This window comes from Pongo abelii, chromosome 5 (assembly GCF_028885655.2).
Source record: "Pongo abelii isolate AG06213 chromosome 5, NHGRI_mPonAbe1-v2.0_pri, whole genome shotgun sequence".
NCBI lineage: Eukaryota > Metazoa > Chordata > Mammalia > Primates > Hominidae > Pongo > Pongo abelii.
In genome coordinates this window covers 32134971-32155580 of record NC_071990.2, presented here as the reverse complement: position 1 = coordinate 32155580, position 20610 = coordinate 32134971, and the positions used below count along the sequence as shown (strand labels likewise).

Below are 20610 nucleotides of genomic sequence, written 5' to 3'. Positions count from 1 at the left end.
TCAAGTTAAGATTAAGTCATACTAGATTAGGGTGAGCTCTAATCCAATGACTGAGGTCCTTATAAGAAGAGGTAAGCCAGAGCTAGGCGTGGTGGCTCACACCTGTAATCACCAGGAGGCGGTGGTTGTGGTGAGCCAAGATCGCACCATTGCACTCCAGCCTGGGCAACAAGAGCAAAACTCCATCTCAAAAAAAAAAAAGAAGAAGAGGTGAGCCGGGCACGGTGGCTCACACCTGTAATCCCAGCACTTTGGGAGGCTGAGGCGGGCAGATCACGAGGTCAGGAGTTCAAGACCAGCCTGACCAACATGGTGAAACCCTGTCTCTACTAAAAATACAAAAATTAGCCAGACATGCTGGCACACACCTGTAATCCCAGCTACTCAAGAGGCTGAGGCAGGAGAATCGCTTGAACCCGGGAGGCGGATGTTGCAGTGAGCCGAGATTGCACCACTGCACTCCAGCCTGGGCAACAGAGAAAGACTCCATCTCAAAAAAAAAAAAAAAAAAAAAGTGAATTGGCTGGGCATGGTGGTGACTCATGCCTGTAATCCCGGCAGTTTTTTTGAGGCTAAGGCAGGCAGATCACCTTGAGGCCAGGAGTTTAAGACCAGCCTAGCCAACATGGCGAGACCATGTCTCTACTAAAAATACAAAAATTAGCCAGGCATGGTGGCACATGCCTGTAATCCCAGCTTCTTGGGAGACTGAGGCACGAGAATCCCTTGAACCCAGGAGGCAGAGGTTACAGTGAGCCAGGATCCCACCACTGCACTGCAGCCTGGGCTCCTGGCTGACAGAGCGAGACTCTGTCTCAAACAAATGAACAAAAAAAGAAGAAAGGAACTTGGACACAAAGACACAGGTAGTGGGTCTCCTATCTATATAAGAGAACAGCATGTAATGACACAGAGGCGCACACAGAAAAGAAGGCGAGTTGAAGACAGAGGCAGAGAATGGGTTTATGCTGCCACAAGCCAAGGTTGGAGCCACCAGCAGCCAGAAAAGACAGGAAAGAATTCTTCCCAAGAGCCTTCCGAGGAAGCACGGCCCTGCCAACACCTTGATTTCAGACTTCTAACCTCCAGAACTGTAAGAAATTCTGTGTTCTAAGCCACCCAGGTTTGTGGTACTTTGGTAAGTACTTTTAAATGACCGAATGAATAGAAAGAACACAGAACATAACATGGAAACAAAACCTCAGATCTAGTCTTCCTCTGTAAAAGGTAGCATCTGGGAGAAGGGCCTAAAGCCACGTTTTCCCACTGGAGGTCCTGGACCCACGCAACAGGCCGCGCCTGTCCTCTGACTGTGGTGCCAGTCAGAACTGCCCTCAGACAGACCACAGAGTCTACTTCTCTCCCAGCCTTTGCACCCCTTGTGGCCCATTTTTGCTCTCAGAGAGCCCCTCATTGTGTGTAAAAAGCAAGGTGCTTAGGTGGACCAAGAGATCTTCAGCCAGGAGGCAATCTGGCAATGGCCCAGATAGAAACAGTTACAGTTGGAGCTAGACAATGATCATGCCTTGTGCATCTTCTTTGACTATTTTCGTTTGGTTTCCTGCTTATTTTCAATAAAATGTTTCTGTAGCATTTGACCTTGGCCCAGTGGTGCTAAGGAGGAAGGGAGTGGGCTTTAAATTTTGTCTTCCTTGGGCCAGAGTTTTAAAGAGGAATCAGCTTACCCCCAAGGGCCAGGTGATGGCGGAGGGGGCAGTGTGAATGGAAAGGAGAGGAGCTAAGGGGAAGATGAAATGTTGGGGCTCAAAACCAGCTGCCCTCCCTGTCTGAGCATCTCTCTCTGAAATTACTTTCTGATCAAAGGTCAGTGCAATTTGTGTTTAGTCTGAACCTGAGGAATTGTTCCTTTAGAGGCTGCAACTGCCAAAGCCTTAGTTAGCCAGCTGTGCTGCTGAAAGAGAAACCACCAGGGACATTCCCTAGAGAGAATCGAGGTCCCTTCTTCCTGGAAAGTTTCCTGAAACATGAGATGCTGCTGATGATGATGATAACGACGACGGTCGTGGTCATGGCTAACATATGCTGGGCATTTTTCTGTGCCGGGCAGGCAGTGTTTGTCTGAGCATCTTCCCCTGTCAGCTTGTGAGCTGGGTCCTAATACACTCCCCTTTTGCAGATGAAGAAACTGCCCATGGCCACAGCCCACTGAAGATGAAACCAAGGTTCTCTGTCTAAAGCTGTTGATTAAAAATAATAATTAAAAAATTAAAAATTGGCAGGGCACAGTGGCTCACACCTATCTGTAATCCCAGCACCTTGGGAAGCCAAGGCAGGCGGATCGCTTGAGGCCAGGGGTTTGACACCAGACTGCCAACGTGGTGAAACTCTGTCTCTACTAAAAATGCAACAATGAGCTGAGCATGGTGGCACACACCTGTAATCCCAGCTACTCTGGAGGCTGAGGCAGGAGAATCACTTGAAGCCAGGATGTGGAGGTTGCAGTGAGTTGAGATCGAGTCACTGCACTCCAGCCTGGGCAACACAGCAAGATTCTGTCTCAAAAAAAAAATAAAAATTAATTTTAAAAAATTTGTGAAGATGGGCTGAGCATAATGGCTCATACCTGTAATCCTAGCACTTTGGGAAGCTGAGTTGAGGGGATCACTTGAAACCAGGAGTTTGAGGCTGCAGTAAGCTATGATTGCACCACTGCACTTCATGGGTGGACATTATTACTTTCTGGACCAGCTTCTGGGCCAGCATGGGTGGACATCTTTCCAGGAATATACCCTGAGTAGTGACAGTGAGACACTGTCTAAAAAAAAAAAAAAAAAAAAAAAAGAAGATAAGGTTGAGACCAAGGGCAGTAGTTTGACTCCAGACTCTTCAACATGGGTTGCCTTTGTACAAAACAACGCGGAAATAAAACCATGTGGCTCTGGACCATAGCTAAGATGCTAAGAGCTAAGATGCTGGGATCCCTGGCTGAAGATCTCGTGACCTCTGCAGGAGCAGAACAAATGTGGTGGCAGTGGCGGAGGCTCACCCAGATAGTCATTCCTCTTCTGGTTGATGTTCAGGATCTCTCTGATATGGTCAACAGCTGTCTTGGGAGAGCCGCCCATATTGGACTTTCCTAGAACAAAGAGAATAAAGAATTCTTCTAGGTAATATCAGGATTTCCCCAGGCCCTGGAAGAGTAGGAAAGCATTTAGCCTGGGAACTCAACATTTACACTGCCTATAAGAACTTCAAAATATACTTTTAGGCTGGGCATGGTGGCTCACACCTGTAATCCTAGCACTTTGGGAGACCGAAGCAGGCGGATTGCCTGAGCTCAGGAGTTCGAGACCAGCCTGGGCAACATGGTGAAACCCTGTCTCTACTAAAACCACAAAAAGTTAGCCAGGTGTGGCCAGGCATGGTGGCTCATGCCTGTAATCCTAGCGCTTTGGGAGGCCAAGGCAGGTGGATCACCTGAGGTTGGGAGTTTGAGACCAGCTTGACCAACATGGAGAAACCACGCCTCTACTAAATATACAAAATCAGCCGGGTGTGGTGGCACATGCCTGTAATCCCAGCTACTCAGGAGGCAGGAGAATCGCTTGAACCTGGGAGGCGGAGGTTGCAGTGAGCCGAAATTGCGCCATTGCACTCCAGCCTGGGCAACAAGAGTGAAACTCCGTCTCAAAAAATAAAAATAAAAATTAGCCAGGCATGGTGACACACGCCTGTAGTCCCAGCTACTCTGGAGGCTGAGGCACGAGAATTGCTTCAGCCTGGGAGGCAGAGGTTGCAGTGAGCCGAGATCGCACCACTGTAGTCCAGCCTGGGCAATAGAGTGAGACCCTGTCTCAAAAAAAAAAATATATATATATATATATACATATATATATATATATATACACGTTTACTGAAATTTTCTACATTCCAGGCACCAGGCCAGGTGCTTCCTATACTTTAGCTCATTTAATTCTCATGAAACCCCAGGTACAGTGGGTATCCTCATTTTATAAACTAAGTCCTGGAGGAACTGTGTAATTTGGACAATAGCAAGAGGCAAAAGACAAGGCCAGATCCACTACAGACTGTTCCTTGCATCCATGCCCTTCGACATTCCTGCTCAAGAGCCACGTTTCCTCATCTATCTCCAAGTTACCTCCCAGATGGTAACAAGAGCTAACACAGAGCACTTTCACACAGGCAACTTAAATAGCTTTCCATAAAAATTGTGTAAGGAAAGGAGGACAGCTATCATGATCATCATTGCTGTCATTGTGGTTACGGTCATCATCATCAACACTAATTCTATTTATTTATTTATTTATTTATTTTATTTTGAGACAAGGTAGGGTCTCGATCTGTCACCCAGGCTGGAGTGCACTGGCATGATCTTGGCTCACTGCAACCTTTGCCTCCCAGGTTCAAGCGATTCTCCTGCCTCAGCCTCCCAAGTAGCTGGGATTACAGGCGCCTGCCACCACGCCCAGCTAATGGTTTTGTATTTTTAGTAGAGACGGGGTTTCACCATGTTGGCCAGTCTGATCTCAAACTCCTGACCTCAAGTGATCCACCCGCTTTGGCCTCTCAAAGTGCTGGGATTACAGGCGTAAGCCACCACACCCGGCCCTATTTTATAAATAAGAAACTGGGCCAGGTGTGGTGGCTCATGCCTGTAATCCCAGCACTTTGGGAGGTTGAGGCAGGAGGATTGCTTGAAGCCAGGAGTTTGAGATCAGCTGGGCAACATAGCAAGGCCCCATCTCTAAAAACAAAAACAAAACTGGGGCCCAAAGTGGCAGGCAGAGGGAGAATCAGAATTCAGGGCTTCTGATCCCATATTGGTGCCCCTTCCACTATTCCAGACACACTCGGAGACCATGATACCCACCATCTGTCAGAAGGATGATGGCGTGTCGGATTTCCTGCCAGGCCATCGTTTCCATGCCAAGGAGTCGCATTTGGTTGTTCATCATGAGATAGACACTGTTTAGGGCCGCATAGGTGTTAGTCCCAGTTCCATTTTCATGATCTGGAATATGCCAAAAGGAAGGACTCTCTTAGAAACTTCCCACCTACCACCTAGGGGTAGGGAATCACTCTATTCCCCCAATTATTGGAAATGCAATTTTTTTTTTCTTTTTTGAGAGAGTCTCGCTCTGCCACCCAGGCTAGAGTGTAGTGGCGTGATCTTGGCTCACTGCAACCTCCACCTCCCCAGTTCAAGCGATTCTCAGGCCTCAGTCTCCCAAGTAGCTGGGATTACAGGTGCCGGCCACCATGCCCAGCTAATTTTTTGTATTTTTTGTAGAGATGGGGCTTCACCATGTTGGCCAAGCTGGTTTCCTGACCTCAAGTGATCCGCCCATCTCAGCCTCCCAAAGTGCTGGGATTACAGGCATGAGCCACTGCACCCGGCCTGGAAATGCAATTTATCAATTGTTTTGATAAACTCAGACATTTGCCATTCAGACAGAGATTTGACATTATTGCTTGTTCAAACATTAAAAGCCTTTCCACCTTAGACATGTTCATTGCATAGGGCCGGGCAAGGTGGCTCATGCCTGTAATCCCAGCACTTTGGGAGGCTGAGGTGGGCGGATCACAAAGTCAGGATCACGAGACCAGCCTGACCAACATAGTGAAACCCCGTCTCTACTAAAAATACAAAAAATTAGCCAGGCATGGTGGCGGGTGCCCGAAATCTCAGCTACTCGGAAGGCTGAGGCAGGAGAATTGCCTGAACCCTGGAGGCAGAGGTTGCAGTGAGCCAAGATTGTGCCACTGCACTCAAGCCTGGGTGACAGTGCGAGACTCCGTCTCAAAAAAAAAAAAGAAAAGAAAAAGAAGTGTTCATTGCATAACCCCAATCCAAGACCACACTAAAGTCCCAAGGTTCAAAGATGAGGTTTCCAAAACCTTGAGTGGCTTCAGCCATTTGCTAAGTGCCAACCAGGCAGCTTTACATGGTGTATGAGTGGCTAATGACATGGGGAGATGGCAGTGTGCAGCCATGCAAACCAGACAGTGTGGTTTTGGCAACTGGAAGGAATTGAAGACCTGCACAGTGTCTTTGGACCTGCAGCACCTTAGAATGAGCTATGAGCTGGGGGCAGCTGGACTCCCCCACCATAACCCTGGACGTTGAAACTACCCCAGACTCATGGTACTCAGGTGCCACCAAGAGGCCTCACTCTTTTTCTAACTCATCCAGAATTTGTTTGCAGGCCCTGAGAGGGTCCATCTTCTCCTCTCCCATCACCATCATGTGATGACACCCGTACCTTTATAGTTGGCATTTTCCAGGCTGCTGATCACCTCAGTGATATCCCGGGAGTTGTCATTCAGGACAGACATGAGGACTTTGGGCTCTGAGGCAAAGGTGATAATGGCAACACTCACATTGATTTCAAAGCTGAAGATCTGTGTGGGGCAAGTGAGAGGCAGCGTAAAGGGCCCTGAAGCCAAAGGGGAGATGGTAAGAGAGCAAGCAAAGGGCCCTGGAGGAGGCAGAGAAACTGGAGTGAGACCAACAGAGGCAAGGACCAGGGGAGACACTAGGAAATGACTGTTAGGAAGAAGCTAGGGGCTGGGCACGGTGGCTCATGCCTGAATCCCAACACTTTAGGCAGGTGGATCACCTGAGGTCAGGAGTTCGAGACCAGCCTGACCAACATGGCAAAACCCATCTCTACTAAAAATACAAAAATTAGCCTGGCATGGTGGCAAGCACCTGTAATCCCAGCTACTCAGGAGGCTGAGGCAGGAGAATCACTTGAACCCAGGAGGCAACGTTGCAGTGAGCTGAGATCGCGCCACTGCACCCCAGCCTGGGTGACAGAGAGAGACTCTATCTCAAAAAAAAAAAGAAGCAGCAGCAGCTAAGGAAGAAACCTTTGTTGAACATCTTTCTCTTTGACAGACTCTCTTCACTCAACCCTATGAGGGAGGATGATGACCCCTATTTTATGGATAAGGAAATTAAGGCATGTTGCCTCGTCCCCCTTCCCCCATCACACCATGAGGAGGAGGTGGAAGTGGGATCTGAACGTGTCACATGACTCTCAATCACTGCTCCAACTGGTGTGTGTTGCCGCCTCACAGTGCAATGAGTTACTTAATTTTGAGTCCCAAATTAAGTTGGGAGGGAAAACCATCTATAATATTACATGAAGTATTGTGAAAAGCACAATTACAAAACAAAGTTCTGGCGAGGAACTTAAACCAGTGGCTTCCAAACTTCTATCACACATATTTTATTTTATTTTATTTTATTTATTTTTTTGAGACAGAGTTTTGCTCTAGTTGCCCAGGCTAGAGTGCAATGGCATGATCTCAAATCACTGCAACCTCCACCTCCCGGATCCAAGCGATTCTCCTGCCTCAGCCTCCCAAGTAGCTGGGTTACAGGCATGCGCCATCACACGTGGCTAATTTTGTATTTTTAGTATAGACAGGGTTTCATCATGTTGGTCAGGCTGGTCTCAAACTCCTGACCTCAAGTGATCCACCTGCCTCGGCCTCCCAAAGTGTTGGGATTACAGGCACTAGCCACCATGCCCAGTCTATCACACACATTTTAAAGCCTGCACAAAATGTTGAAGTTTTAAAAGGAAATTATTAAATGTTAAATTATTAATCTGATTTAAATTATTCCACAGGGGCACCAGTATTTTTCTGCTTCACTCCTATGGGTTATCTCGCTACCTTTCTGTGGAGACCACTGTTCTAGATGATGAATTCCTGGAAAGTAAGACCTCAGCCTTTCCATCTTTGCTGTCCCCCAGCCCCAGCACAGTGTCCCAACAGTGCTTGTGGAATAAAAATTATGATTGTATAAATTGAATTCATGATTCCTACATGGCATGAGTATAATCTGAGAAGACTTCTTGGAGGAGGTGGGCTGTGAGTGGGGCTCTGAGGAGGGGAAGGAGACAGAGGGAGATAGTGAGCACAGGAAGGCCTCTGCTGCAGGCAGACTCCTGATTCCTGACCCTGTCCACCATGAGGGAGGCGCTCTCCTTGAAGATGAGAAAGTCATTTTCCGACACACTCTGCGAACAGTCCAGGAGCAGGTAGAGGTTCAGATGACCAGAGCGCTGGATTTGGATTTTACGGCCCAGGCTTTCTGGAGAAATGTGGAAGGGGAGGATTCAGATCCCCACCTCCTTCCTGCGCTCTTGCCAAGCAGGTCCAGCTTCTCTGCCTCCCTCCCTTTCAGTGGCTGAGCCCACCAAAGCTCCTGGCCCCAGGAAGCTTGCATCCTCCCTTGCTCCGGCCCAGATCCAGCACCCTGCTCAACCAGAAACCCCACCTTAAACACTCACCCTTTGTCTTCTGGGTGGGATTGGTGGCCCCAAGCATGTGGGAGAAGGAAGTGCCCAGGGCAGGGGCCACATCCTCAGGGAAGTCATAAGAGTAGGGTTCTGTGGGGAGAGCCACACAGAGGTCAGCCGGGGCAGCGGCCGGGTGTGCCGGGGAATCTCGGGAGGGCAGGGCAGCTACTCACGGCGGCAGATGGGCTCTGTTCCACTCCAGACCCCGTTGCCCTGGCACTCCCGCTCCTCAGACCCCGTGAGCACAAGATTCGAGGAGCAGCGATAGCGGACCTTGTCCCCATGACCAAAGCGGGAGCCTGTCCGCACCGCGCCCAGTGAAATGCCTGGGTTGGGGCAGTGGCCAGCTGCGAGTGAACAAAGGAAGGCAGAGGTGAGTGGCCCCCTCCCATCAGGCTCTGCCTCCTCAGCGGCCTCAGTTGCCAGCAGAAGCTTCCCAGTTCCAACCCAGGGATGCACCTGTGTCTGTCCCAGAGCCCCCAGAGACGCAGGGAAGAAGTCAGCTGATGGTCCCTCCACTCCTTCAGAGAACATTTATATTTCATAAACCACAGTGAGGCATCCCTACACATCCATCAAAATGGCTAACACTGAAACAACAGGTAATTCCAAGTGTTGGAGAGGATGCAGAGCGACTGGCACTCTGTTACCTTGCTGGCATGTACGTGGGTGAAACTTTCTCAGCCTCTACTACAACTAAACATATGCCAGCCTGTGATGTGACAATTCCACATTTAGATCATTTACTCAAGAGAAGCAAGTGCATACATGTACCAAAATCACATGCAAGAATGTTCCTAGAGCTTTACTCCTAATGGCCCCAAACTGGAAATAATCCAAATGTCCATCAGGAGGGGAATGGATAAATTGTAATATATCCATATAATGGAATACTACACAGCAATAAAAAAGAACGAAGTACTGATACACACAACAGCATGGATAAATCTCACAGGCAGAATATAGAACAAGGGATGCCAGAAGCAACAGACCACATCCTGCATGATTCCATTTACAGGAAATGTAAGCACAAGGTACCTAGTCCATGGAGACAGAGGTCAGAAGAGCAGTTACCTTGTGGGAGGGGACAAGAGGGAACCTCATTCTGTCTTGGGTGGTGATTAGATGAGTGGATGCATTGTAACAAATCATTGAGCTGAATACTTAAGATTTGCACATTTTACAATAGGTAAATTATGCCTCAATTTCAAAATAAGTTAGAGTCACGTCTGAATAAATGGCCATTTGCCAAAACCCAAGGGCATGAGTGGGGAGCCATGGTCTGGGCCACTAGGTGAAGGTGGTCCTGCCATCTTGTGGACTCCGTGTCTTCTGTATGATGTGCTAAGAACCATGATCCAAGAAGCTCCCAAACCCACAGGCAAATGCAGCTCCAGGGAATCCTAGGAGCCCTACTTCTGCCAAGCAGAGCCCCTCACCATTCACAGGGGCAGCAATAACCATGATAAAAGTGCTTATGGCCAGGCATGGTGTTGCATGCCTGCATTCCCAGCTACTGAGGAGGCTGAGGTAGGAAGATCACTTGAGCTCAGGAGTTTGCAGCCAGCCTTGGCAACACAGCGAGATCCTGTCTCTTAAAGAAACAAAAACAAGGCCGGGTGCCGTGGCTCACGCCTGTAATCCCAGCACTTTGGGAGGCCAAGGTGGGCAGAATCCCCTGAGGTCAGGAGTTTGAGACCAGCCTGGCCAACATGGAGAAACCCTGTCTCTACTAAGAATACAAAATTACCGAGGCGTGGTGGCGCATGCCTGTAATCCCAGCTACTTGGGAGGCTGAGGCAGGAGAGTCACTTGAACCTGGAAGGCAGATGTTGCGGTGAGCTGAGATTGGGCCATTGCACTCCAGCCTGGGCAACAAGAGCTAGACTCCTTCTCAAAAAAAAAAAAAAAAAAAGTGTACATGGCATTTATCAGATTCCAGGGGCTGTTTTTTGTTTGTTTTTTGTTTGTTTGTTTGTTTTGAGACAGAGTCTCACTCTGTCACCCAGGCTGGAGTGCAGTGGCACGATCTCGGCTCACTGCAACCTCTGCCTCCCAAGTTCAAGTGATTCTCCTGCCTCAGCCTCCTGAGTAGCTGGGATTAACCACACCCAGCTAATTTTTGTATTTTTAGTATAGATGGGGTTTCACCATGTTGACCAGGCTGGTCTCAATCTCCTGACCTCAGGTGATCCATCCACCTCGGCCTCCCAAAGTGCAGGGATTAGAGGCGTGAGGCACTGAGCCTGGCTTTTTTTGTTTTTGTTTTTTTTTGAGACAGAGTCTTACTCTGTCACTCAGGCTGGAGCGCAATGATGCAATCTCGGCTCACTGCAATCTCTACCTCCTGGTTCAAATGATTCTCCTGCCTCAGCCTCCTGAATAGCTGGTATTACAGGCGTGGGCCACCGCACCCGGCTAATTTTTGTATTTCTAGTAGAGACGGGGTTTCACCATGTTGGCCAGGCTGGTCTCAAACTCCTGACCTTGTGATCCTCCCCCCTTGGCCTCCCAAAGTGCTGGGATTACAGGCGTGAGCCACCGCACTCCAGGGCTGTTGTATCTGCTTACTAATGTCAACTCATTTAATCCAGATGGCAATCTCATGAGGTCAGCACTCACTATCCTCGTTTTACAGATAGGAAAACTGAGGCCTAGAAAGGTTAAATAACCTTCCCAAAGTCTGTCAAAGTCAGAGCAGGGCTTGGAACCCAAACCTGGCTTCAAAGGCAAGGCATTAAAGCACAGTACTTGACTCTCTCCCAGCATATCTTCCCTACAACAATCTGTGGGGCCTGAATATGAAGTCTTGCTTTGAGGCACTTAGAAAAGCCAGGCAGAGTGTGTGGAGGCTTTATGCTACATCTGAAGCTTAGCACCAGCTGCCTGGGGCCTGGCCCTTGCAGACTTGTCATGTGTGACCTGTAGACCTCAATTTACCAAAATCCAGGAATAGTATTATGGCACACTGAACAACAGACCCCTATCCCCACAGAGGCTTCCTGGACGCACATTGGGCCCCAGGGTTCCCCGGGAGACCCCAGCCCCCCGTGTAGCCCATCAGCCAGAGAACTCACCCCCATTATCACACACAGCTGTTTCTCCATCCCACATGCCGTTGGGGCGACACTGACGCACAGGCGAGCCCCGCAATATGAAGCCATCCTCACACTCGAAGCTCACATTGCCACCCACGGGGTAGGACCCCAGCCGTGGGGTATAAATGCCATTCTCAAAGGAGACAGGGGCTGGACAGCGCACAGCTGGAGAGAGAGGAAGTGGGTGGGGAATATAGGGCTGGATGGATAACACCTGGGCTGGGGATTAAGCAGGTGATTTTATGCTGGAATGCGTGGGAATGGTCAACTAGCTGTCAAAACACTGAAATATTAGGTTGCAACATGTGAAATTGCTGTTTTTGGCAACTGATTGAATATTGCCAATTTCACAGAGTCTAAGTGAACTGATTGATAAATAGCCACTTCCCTCAGCCTCCTGAGGGCCGTGGCCTCCCCAGACATTCCCCTTGGGATCCTCAGATGTCTAGAGGACTCCAGGACCATTCAGCATCTATTCTGAATGGTCACTACTAGGCAGTCAGTTGTACATAAAAAGTCATCCCTGGCTTTAGTACCCCACAGTCTCCATCAAAACCTGTTCCCAATTCCTTACTACTGGCAATTGACATTTTCTGGATATTTTGAAAAGCCCTCTGCAAAAGCAACTTTGCCATCTAGTCAGGTTAAGTCCCACCCTGAGCAACTCCTAAACAAAAGTTCTGGGGTGGCCCCTGGTGTAGCACCCTGAGCAAAGCCCACAGGGAGCCTCACGTTTGCAGACTGCCTTAGACAGAGACCGGGTGGCTCTTGGGGTCTGCCACTGTCCGCTGCTCTTGCACAGCCGTGATGCTGGGGATGGGTACAGGCCCTGGGGGCAGGAGTAGGTGAGAAGGCTCCCAGGAGCCCAGCCATGGCTGAGGGTGAAGGTGCCACCGGAGATATTCACGTTCTGAGGGCAGGAGGGAGCCAAGTCTGCCAGACCTGGAGCCATGGGAACAAGGAGACAGCAATGGAGAAAGAAGGAAGACACAGATGAGAAAAGGAAAGCAAAAGAGACTGTTTCACACATGGAAATTCAAGCTGGGAGCACCAGCCTCACACACAGGACCCTGACGTTCCCCCTTCCCTGCCTCCTACCTGGGTACAGGAACAGCAGGCAAAAAAGAACCATCAGTGGGCCCATGGTGTCCTCCCTAGGGGCAGCGAGAGGTAGAGAGCTGCGGGAGGGAAAAGGTCATCTGACTTCCCGAAAACTAGAGCTGGCTCAGCAGCTGCTTCATTGCTGCCAGAGAAGAAAAACCAGGGAGTGGCAAGGGGGATGGTCTTCTGTTAGGGAAATAATAAGCAGGGATTGGGGACTGAACTGAAGGGTGAAACCTTTGCCCTGTCTCCCTGATGCTAATATATCTATAGAGTCAATAGATCTCCCCCACAGGCTTTGTGTACTGCCCCCACGCTCCACTCACCCATGCGTGCACGTGTGCACCATACACGCATGCTCACACACACGCAGGCAAACACATATTTGTGCTCATGTGTGCACACATGCACCTTGCTCTTGTGTGAATAGTCTAAAGCACACAAACCCACAAACCATCCAAGATATTGCAAAATATTTCATTTAAGTAAAGTTTTAGTGTTCTTTTGGGTTGTACCAAGTGGGTTTTACTTCCTGAGAGCCTAGAACAGTTCTGTCTTCTTGAACATAAACTTCCGAGGGGGGGGGTGAAACTAATTTTTTTAGAACTTCTTGATAAATAGGAAGATTGACAATACTTTTTTATTCCCTACAATCCTTCCCCAGAGATAATTTAGGTGGAAAAAACGAAATCAACACTTAGTTTTGGAGACGGGAAAAATGTTTACAACATTTTTACGGAAAGTCTAGCAGATGAAATTCCCAACTGGCAAAGTAAATACATTTGGGGTTGGTTACTCAAAGGAATAAAAGTTTTCGTGGGGGCTGGGATGTGCCTTTAAATAATAACCTACACTTGTATGAAATGCAGGAAGCAAAGAAACTTGAAGCTAGTGTATTAGTCTCCCTGACCCACAGAAGTCTTTTCAATACCTTTTTGAACAATGTAGGGTAAAAATAAATAAGACCAATAAAAAAATGAACATGAAACCTCTCTGAAGTGATCATTTAAGTTCGTAAAAACCCTTCTGATTTATAAGTGAGTCCTTAGAGAACTGATTGAACCCGGAAGGTGGAGGTTGCAGCGAGCCAAGATTGAGCCACTGCACTCCAGCCTGGGCAACAGAGCAAGACTACATCTCAAAAAGAAAAAAAATAAATAAATAAGACTGGGCACGGTGACTCACGCCTGTAATCCCAGCATTTTGGGAGGCTGAGGCGGGTGGATCATGAGGTCAGGAATTTGAGACCAGCCTGGCCAACATGGTGAAACCCCGTCTCTACTAAAAATACAAAAAATTAGCTGGGTGTGGTGGCAGGCGCCTGTAATCCCAGCTACTTGGGAGGCTGAGGCAGGGGAATCACTTGAACCCGGGAGGCAGAGGTTGCAGTGAGCCAAGATCGTGCCACTGCACTCCAGCCTGGGTGACAAGAGCAAGACTCTGTCTCAAAAAAAAAAAAAAAAAAAAAAGAGTACACAAAGTGGGACTCCCCTTGGACAGCGCTGAGTGCATGAAGATCAGGACACCCTGGTGTTAGGGATTCCAAAGTGGCTGCTGTAGCAGAGCTGCTAGTGCCTCCCCTGCCCCTCAAGTATCTTTTCTCCCTACTTCCACAGTAAGAGATGGTTAGGGGGACACACAGTCACCCAGCTAAAGACCATATTTCCTAGCTTCCCTTGCAGCTAGGTAGCCAGGTGACTTGGTTCTGGCTAATGGGATGTTAGTAGAATTTATGTATGTAATTTCCAAGTTATGTCCTAAAATAAAAAGGCAGTGTGCCTTTTCTTTTCATGGGCTGGAATATAAACCTAGTGGAGATCCGTCTTCCACCAGGAGGATGAGGGCAACATGCTGGGGATGACAGAGCAAACAGACAGAGGAGCCTGGGTGTCTGACACAGTGTTGATGTCATACCAGCCCTGCACAGCCACTTAGATTGTTACAAGAGAGAAATAAACTATCTTAAAGGTGGGGGGTATTTAAGGATGTTCACAAATACTGTGGCCTTGTCTTCTTTCAGTCACATGGTAGGATAGAATTTCCCCAGCCACTTGTTTTAGCCAATAAGATGTGAGTACAAGTGATATGTATCACTTCCTGATGGAAGCTCAATGTAGTCTTCACTCTGCTCTTCCCCTCTGCATGGTAACGTTTGAGATGGTGGCTGCTCCACCAGCCAAGATCCCTGGGTGATATCGAAAGCACAGTACCAGCCAGGCACAGTGGCTCACACCTGCAATCCCAGCACTTTGGGAGGCCGAGGCAGGGGGATCACCTGAGTTCAGGAGTTGGAGACCAGCCTGACCAACATGGTGAAACCCCATCTCTACTAAAAATATAAAAATTAGCTGGGTGTGGTGGCATACGCCTGTAATCCCAGATGCTCAGGAGGTTGAGGTAGGAGAATCGCTTGAACCCGGGAGGCAGAGATTGCAGTGAGCCGAGATCACACCACTGCACTTCAGCCTGGGCGACAGAGGGAGACTCTGTCTCAAAAAAGAAAAAAAAAAGCGCAATACTCGGCTGACTCTCAGTGGATAAGTAATATGACCAAAAAATAAACCTTTGTTATTTCAATTCATTGCATTTCTACTAATGCAGGAAAAAAAGTACCACCCAATATGTAGGAAATTTAAAAATGATTTATTCTTTCTCATATTGGCCAGACGGTTCTTCTGCTGATCCTCCACACAGCGGCAGTCAGCTAGGGACTGAGTTCAGTGAACAGCAGGACAGCTGGCCCTTCCTCCCCAGGGTCTTTTATCCCTAGCCCTCGTAGCATGGCAGTCTCAGGGCTACTTCTGAGGAATCCAAAACATAAGCTGCAAGGTCTCTCGAGGCCTAGCCCCAAAAGTCACATAACATCACTTCTGCCACATTCTATTGGTCAAGGCAAATCTCAAGGTCAGCCCAGATTTAAGGCTGAAGGCATAGAATTTACCTCTTGATAGGAGGAATGGCAAAGTCACACTGTGAAGAGGCAGGCATATCAGAATAGGAGAGATTGATGGCTATATTTCGTAAGCCCTCCTACAGCAACAAATATTTCTAGGTTGTTGGTTACCAGAACATAATGAAGCCTAACCTGACTGAACATTCAAATCACTAAACTTTGGGTGCCTTTTAAAGCCATCAAACTAATATGTAACAGCTGCCTTCAAAAGAAAGGGCCTTTTGGCCCGGCGCGGTGGCTCACGCCTGTAATCCCAAAACTTTGGGAGGCCAAGGTGGGCGGATAACGAGGTCAGGAGATCGAGACCATCCTGGCTAACACGGTGAAACCCCATCTCTACAAAAAATACAAAAAATTAGCCAGGCGTGGTGGCGGGCGCCTGTAGTCCCAGCTACTCAGGAGGCTGAGGCAGGAGAATGGCGTGAACCCGGGAGGCGGAGCTTGCAGTGAGCCGAGATCGCGCCACTGCACTCCAGCCTGGGCGACAGAGCAAGACTCCGTCTCAAAAAAAAAAAAAAGAAAAGAAAAAGAAAGGATATGAGTTTCTCCCAGTATTTGTTGAGTTAAATCAACTTGGCACAGTGTGGCAGTGGCAGAATTCATTCTCTCTTCCTGCTTAAGTAATAAAACTCCCAAGTTTTCTGGGCCCGTGGAGTACATTCTTAAGAAGTGTTTACTCCTCAATTTATAAAACTTCGTCCCTTCCCACCAGCTGGAATGTGGACAGAACGGTGGACTTTGGAACAGCCACCTAGATCACAAAATGGAAGTCACATGTGGATGATGATAAAGAAACAAAATTAAAGAGGCCCTGCTCTCCAATCCTGTAGAGCTAATAGGATTGACCTGGACCACTTATGCTCAGACCATTTAAGCCGCCGTTATTCTAGCTTGGTTATAACAAAGCCAAACGATGTCTAACTGATATACCTAGCGAGAAATCAATGTGAGAGCCAAAGGCAACACTCAGAGAAGTGTGTTTATTAGGATACACGTTAAACTTCTGTAATAAAGAGACCCTAAAATACAGTAACTTAAATAAGATAGAATTTTGCTGCACTTTCAAATAAGAGCCTCAGAGGCCGGGCGCGGTGGCTCACGCCTGTAATCCCAACACTCTGGGAGGCCGAGGTGGGTGGATCACGAGGTCAGGAGATCGAGACCATCCTGGCTAACACGGTGAAACCCCGTCTCTACTAAAAAATACAAAAAAATTAGGCGGGCGCAGTGGCAGGCGCCTGTAGTCCCAGCGACTTGGGAGGCTGAGCAAGGAGAATGGCAGGAACCCGGGAGGCGGAGTTTGCAGTGAGCAGAGATCGCACCACTGCACTCCAGCCTGGGAGACAGAGCGAGACTCCGTCTCAAAATAAATAAATAAATAAATAAGAGCCTCAGGGTAAGCAGACAAGGCTGAGATGGCGTGTATGGCCCTGGCTGGCAGAGCTGCTCATCAGCCTCCTTCAGGCCTCCAGGTTCCTTCCATCTGTGGTTCATGCCTTTGGAAATTGTCCTTGTCTGCATTGTTGAAACAGGGTCTCCATCAAGTCTGCCTCCCACCCCACTCTTCCACTCATATTCCATTGGCAAAAAGTCAGTTATAGTCCACTGTCAGCTCTCCAGGAGGCCCAGTCGAATGTGGAAGGACCATGACCTGACCTGTGGGGCTAAAGGCACCAGACCTTTATTCCCCTCGGCGCTCCCAATTAGCTTTTCAGTAGACCACACCAGATGAGGGCGACCTTGGCTTCTCTATTTCTTGTACCATTCAAAAGCCCAGGAAATGTAACCGTGTTTTCACTCCAGGTAGAGGGAAGGAGGTGAATAATATCTGAAAAAACAGACATGCCTCTCCTGCCAGCTTCTTCCATCTTGTCCAAATTTCTTCTTATCAATTCTAGGCTTCTAATATCTGCTTCCAAGGGTACAATTCCAAAGAGAAAAAACCAATACCCCAATTCTGTACTTCGTCCCCTAGTCAGAGTTGGATTTTTGCTTTTGGTTTTTTTGGTTTTTTGTTTTTGAGACAAAGTCTTGCTTTGTTGCCCAGGCTGGAGTGAAGCAGTATGATCTCGGCTCACTGCAACCTCCACCTCCTGGGTTCAAGGGACTCTCCTGCCTCAGACTCCCAAGTAGCTGGGATTACAGGCGTATGCTACCATGCCCAGCTAATTTTTGTATTTTTAGTAGAGACGGGGTTTCACCATGCTGGTCAGGCTGGTCTCAAACTCCTGACCTCAGGTGATCCGCCTGCCTCGGCCTCCCAAAGTGCTGGGATTACAGGTGTGAGCCACTGTGCCAGGCCCCCTAATCAGAGTTTAAAAATCAGAAATGACGCTCTGACGGCCTCTCAGGATGCCTTATTCTCCCCTGGAGAGCTCAGCACCTTGCAGCTGAAAATTTCTGAGGAAACGTGGCAGACAGCACAGGCCAACCCCACTCTAGTGGCCAGTCTACTCCTTATCCAGTCTGGCCACTTGGACATGGACTTCGCTGTCATCCTAGGATCTGCCACCCCTCAACCTTCTATGGCAACTGCAGGTCAACCCCCAAATTGGAAAACTAGGCTGGCTTGGCCTGGTTCACAGCCTTAATGTGTGACTTTAGCTGGGGATTCAACATTGCTCTGCAAGCCTCTTGGTGGTTGTAGTTGATCTGTCCTTGCCCCACCATATCCCTTGGGCCCTATCACTGGGGTGCTCCACTGACTTCCAGCTGCAGCATCTCTGTCTCTACCCAAGGATTGTTTTTGGTGTCCTGCACCATCTGTGCACAGAAAGCTGGAAATGACAGAGAATTAAGGCCTTCAACCAATGACTGATTGGTATAAATACTGGGCTTTCTCACCCTGGACCATGGGATAACTCTGCACCACTCCAGGGTTCCTGACTGGGATTGACCTCCACTCACCCACAACGGTAAATTTGCCTGATAACACACCCTTCATTAACTGCCTTCCTTCTCTATCACACTGCACTATCCATGTTTCTTGCGATCACCTCCAGAATGCACTGTCTGCACTGGAACCCTTGTCTCCAGGTCTGCTTCTGGGGGAGGAAGACTTCATATTAGCAGGACATAGTGCCAGACACTATTTTTAAGTCTTAAATGTAGGTGCTCACTTAATCCTCACAACGAGCTTATGACACAGGTTCTGTTGTTACTCCCACTTTACAGATGAGGGAACTGAGGCACACAAAGGTTAAGTGAGCTGCCCCAGGTTCATACAGGTACTAAGCAGCAGAGCCGGGATTCAAACCCAGGCAGCATGGCTCCTGGGTCCACACTCATAGCCACCAAGTGGTAGTGCCTCTTCCTCACATCTTCTCTTTAGTGACTGCTGGGAGCTCCTTGCGCATCCCTGAAGTCTACCCCAGCCCCTTGCATTTCCAAGCCCTCTCTCCCCTAGGCTCTTTCCTCTTGGCACCCCCTCTCCCATAACACCTTCTTCTCCATCCTTCTCAAATCCCTCATCTTCCAGACTTCTACAAGACCTGTCCACGCCATTTCCTGCCTTCTAGCTACTTGTGCACTCGTCTCAAGCTCCTCAGAGGAAAGATCCAGGAGTTTTTTTTTAAGCAATGAGCTATACAAGTAAGGTCAAAGCCAACGCCCTCCCCCGTCCTATTTCCACCCCAAGTAAATAGCATCTTTCAGGTCAGCAACAGAATTGGCTTTGGTTTCTCATCCATTTCTTTTTTAATAAAAATATTTACATTGGCTCAGACCCCACCCATTTCCACACAAAGGCCTCTGCTAGGTTCCTCGGTACACGCACCATCCCCCATCCTAGCAGGCACTGCCTATTAACTTTGAAGTGATTGCCCAACTATGATCTTGAGGAATCTCCACATACATCACCCTTAGAGCCTCAGAAAGGGTTATGCCCTGCCCCATGGGGCTCCTCCCCATGCCCAGGCTCTTCCAGGGCCCTGGGCCTCGGAGGCCACCCTGCAGGCCTAGACACTGGGTTAGACACTGAACCTCCTGTCCTTGTCCATCCATTGCACAAACAATTCCTGAGAATGGAACGAGGAACTAAGGGGTGGGGTAGGGCCTCCCAAGAAACAGAAGGCCTGTCCCTGACCTCCTGTAGGCGCCATATCTCTTTCAGACAAAAACTCAACCTCTAAAGACTCACAGGCCTGGGGTGTACCAGGGTGTCCATCTGCCCACACCGCAGCTCTTACCTCATCCCTCTGAGGTCTCCACTGTCCTTGGGCTGGTGGGGGGCGTGGTGCATGTTATCACCCACTTCTTGCTACCCATCGGGGAGGCTGCCCTGGGTAACCCAGGTGAGAGGGTGGTAAACACAACTCAGGTGCTCAGGGGTCAGCTGAGGATGATGGGCCAGGGGGAGGGGTGGCCTATGGCTGAACTGCCCTGGCTCCTGTCCTCACCACCCCAACCCCAGCTCTGGGCTTAGCATTGGTGGCAGTGGGGGCCTCACTAGCCTCCTCTGCCCTTTCATTGAAAATTCCTCTCTAAAGTTTTCCTGTATCCTGGGGAGTGGGGAGATATTCATCCCCTTCCCAGTTCTGGGTACCAGTCCCCTCTTGCCAAAAGGATAGCCCGGGGCTCACGTGGGAGAAGCCTCCTGCCCTCACTCCTCCAGTGCTGCCAGGGGGTGAAGAGGGAACTTGCCCGGTAGAAAGACACACATTCATGTCTTGCTTTCCTGCCCAACACAAATGAAAGGTTACACCCGAGAAGAGCTCCTCCTGCCCCGTCTCTGGCCCCAGCCCCAGTGTGGTATGAGAAATTCAGGCTTTGACTTAAGACAGCCTGGAACCTCAGGTTTGGCTTGGCAAATTCATTAGCTATTTCGTCGCCTTACTCACCCTGTTTTGTCACCTGTCATCCACAGAATCAACAGCAAAATACACTGCCCTTAAGGTTACCTTTGAGAATTAGGACCATCAAAAGGAGAAGATCGGCTACCCTACAGGTGTAAAAGGTACCAGGATATTTGCTTTAGCATTCACTGTTACCAAGAGGAAATGTTTGGAAACTCCCACGTCCATTAATAGGGGACAGACACAGCACATTGTGGTATGGGGACAACTGAATACTATGCAGTCTCTGCAAGCTTAAGGCTTATCTGTGTGTACAGAGCTGAATGTCTCCAGATATATATGTAATATAATATACACTTTTAAACTAG

The 20610-nt window shown here is 48.8% G+C and overlaps 1 protein-coding gene across 10 annotated transcripts in view; it reads right to left on the bottom strand.

Annotated features, from left to right (window-relative positions):
• Positions 1-20610, bottom strand: part of C2 (complement C2) — a 47160-nt gene that overhangs the window by 3376 nt on the left and 23174 nt on the right. For 5 of the 10 annotated variants that reach the window (XM_063724665.1, XM_063724669.1, XM_063724668.1 and 2 more), the window contains 9 exons: positions 12494-12573; positions 12128-12337; positions 11375-11560; positions 8471-8644; positions 8289-8387; positions 7956-8089; positions 6246-6384; positions 4853-4993; positions 3008-3097 (listed from right to left, as the gene is read on the bottom strand). In XM_063724665.1, coding sequence (XP_063580735.1) covers positions 3008-3097; positions 4853-4993; positions 6246-6384; positions 7956-8089; positions 8289-8387; positions 8471-8644; positions 11375-11560; positions 12128-12337; positions 12494-12539 — 1219 coding nt within the window. In that variant the 5' untranslated portion in view covers positions 12540-12573. 10 annotated transcript variants of the gene reach the window in all.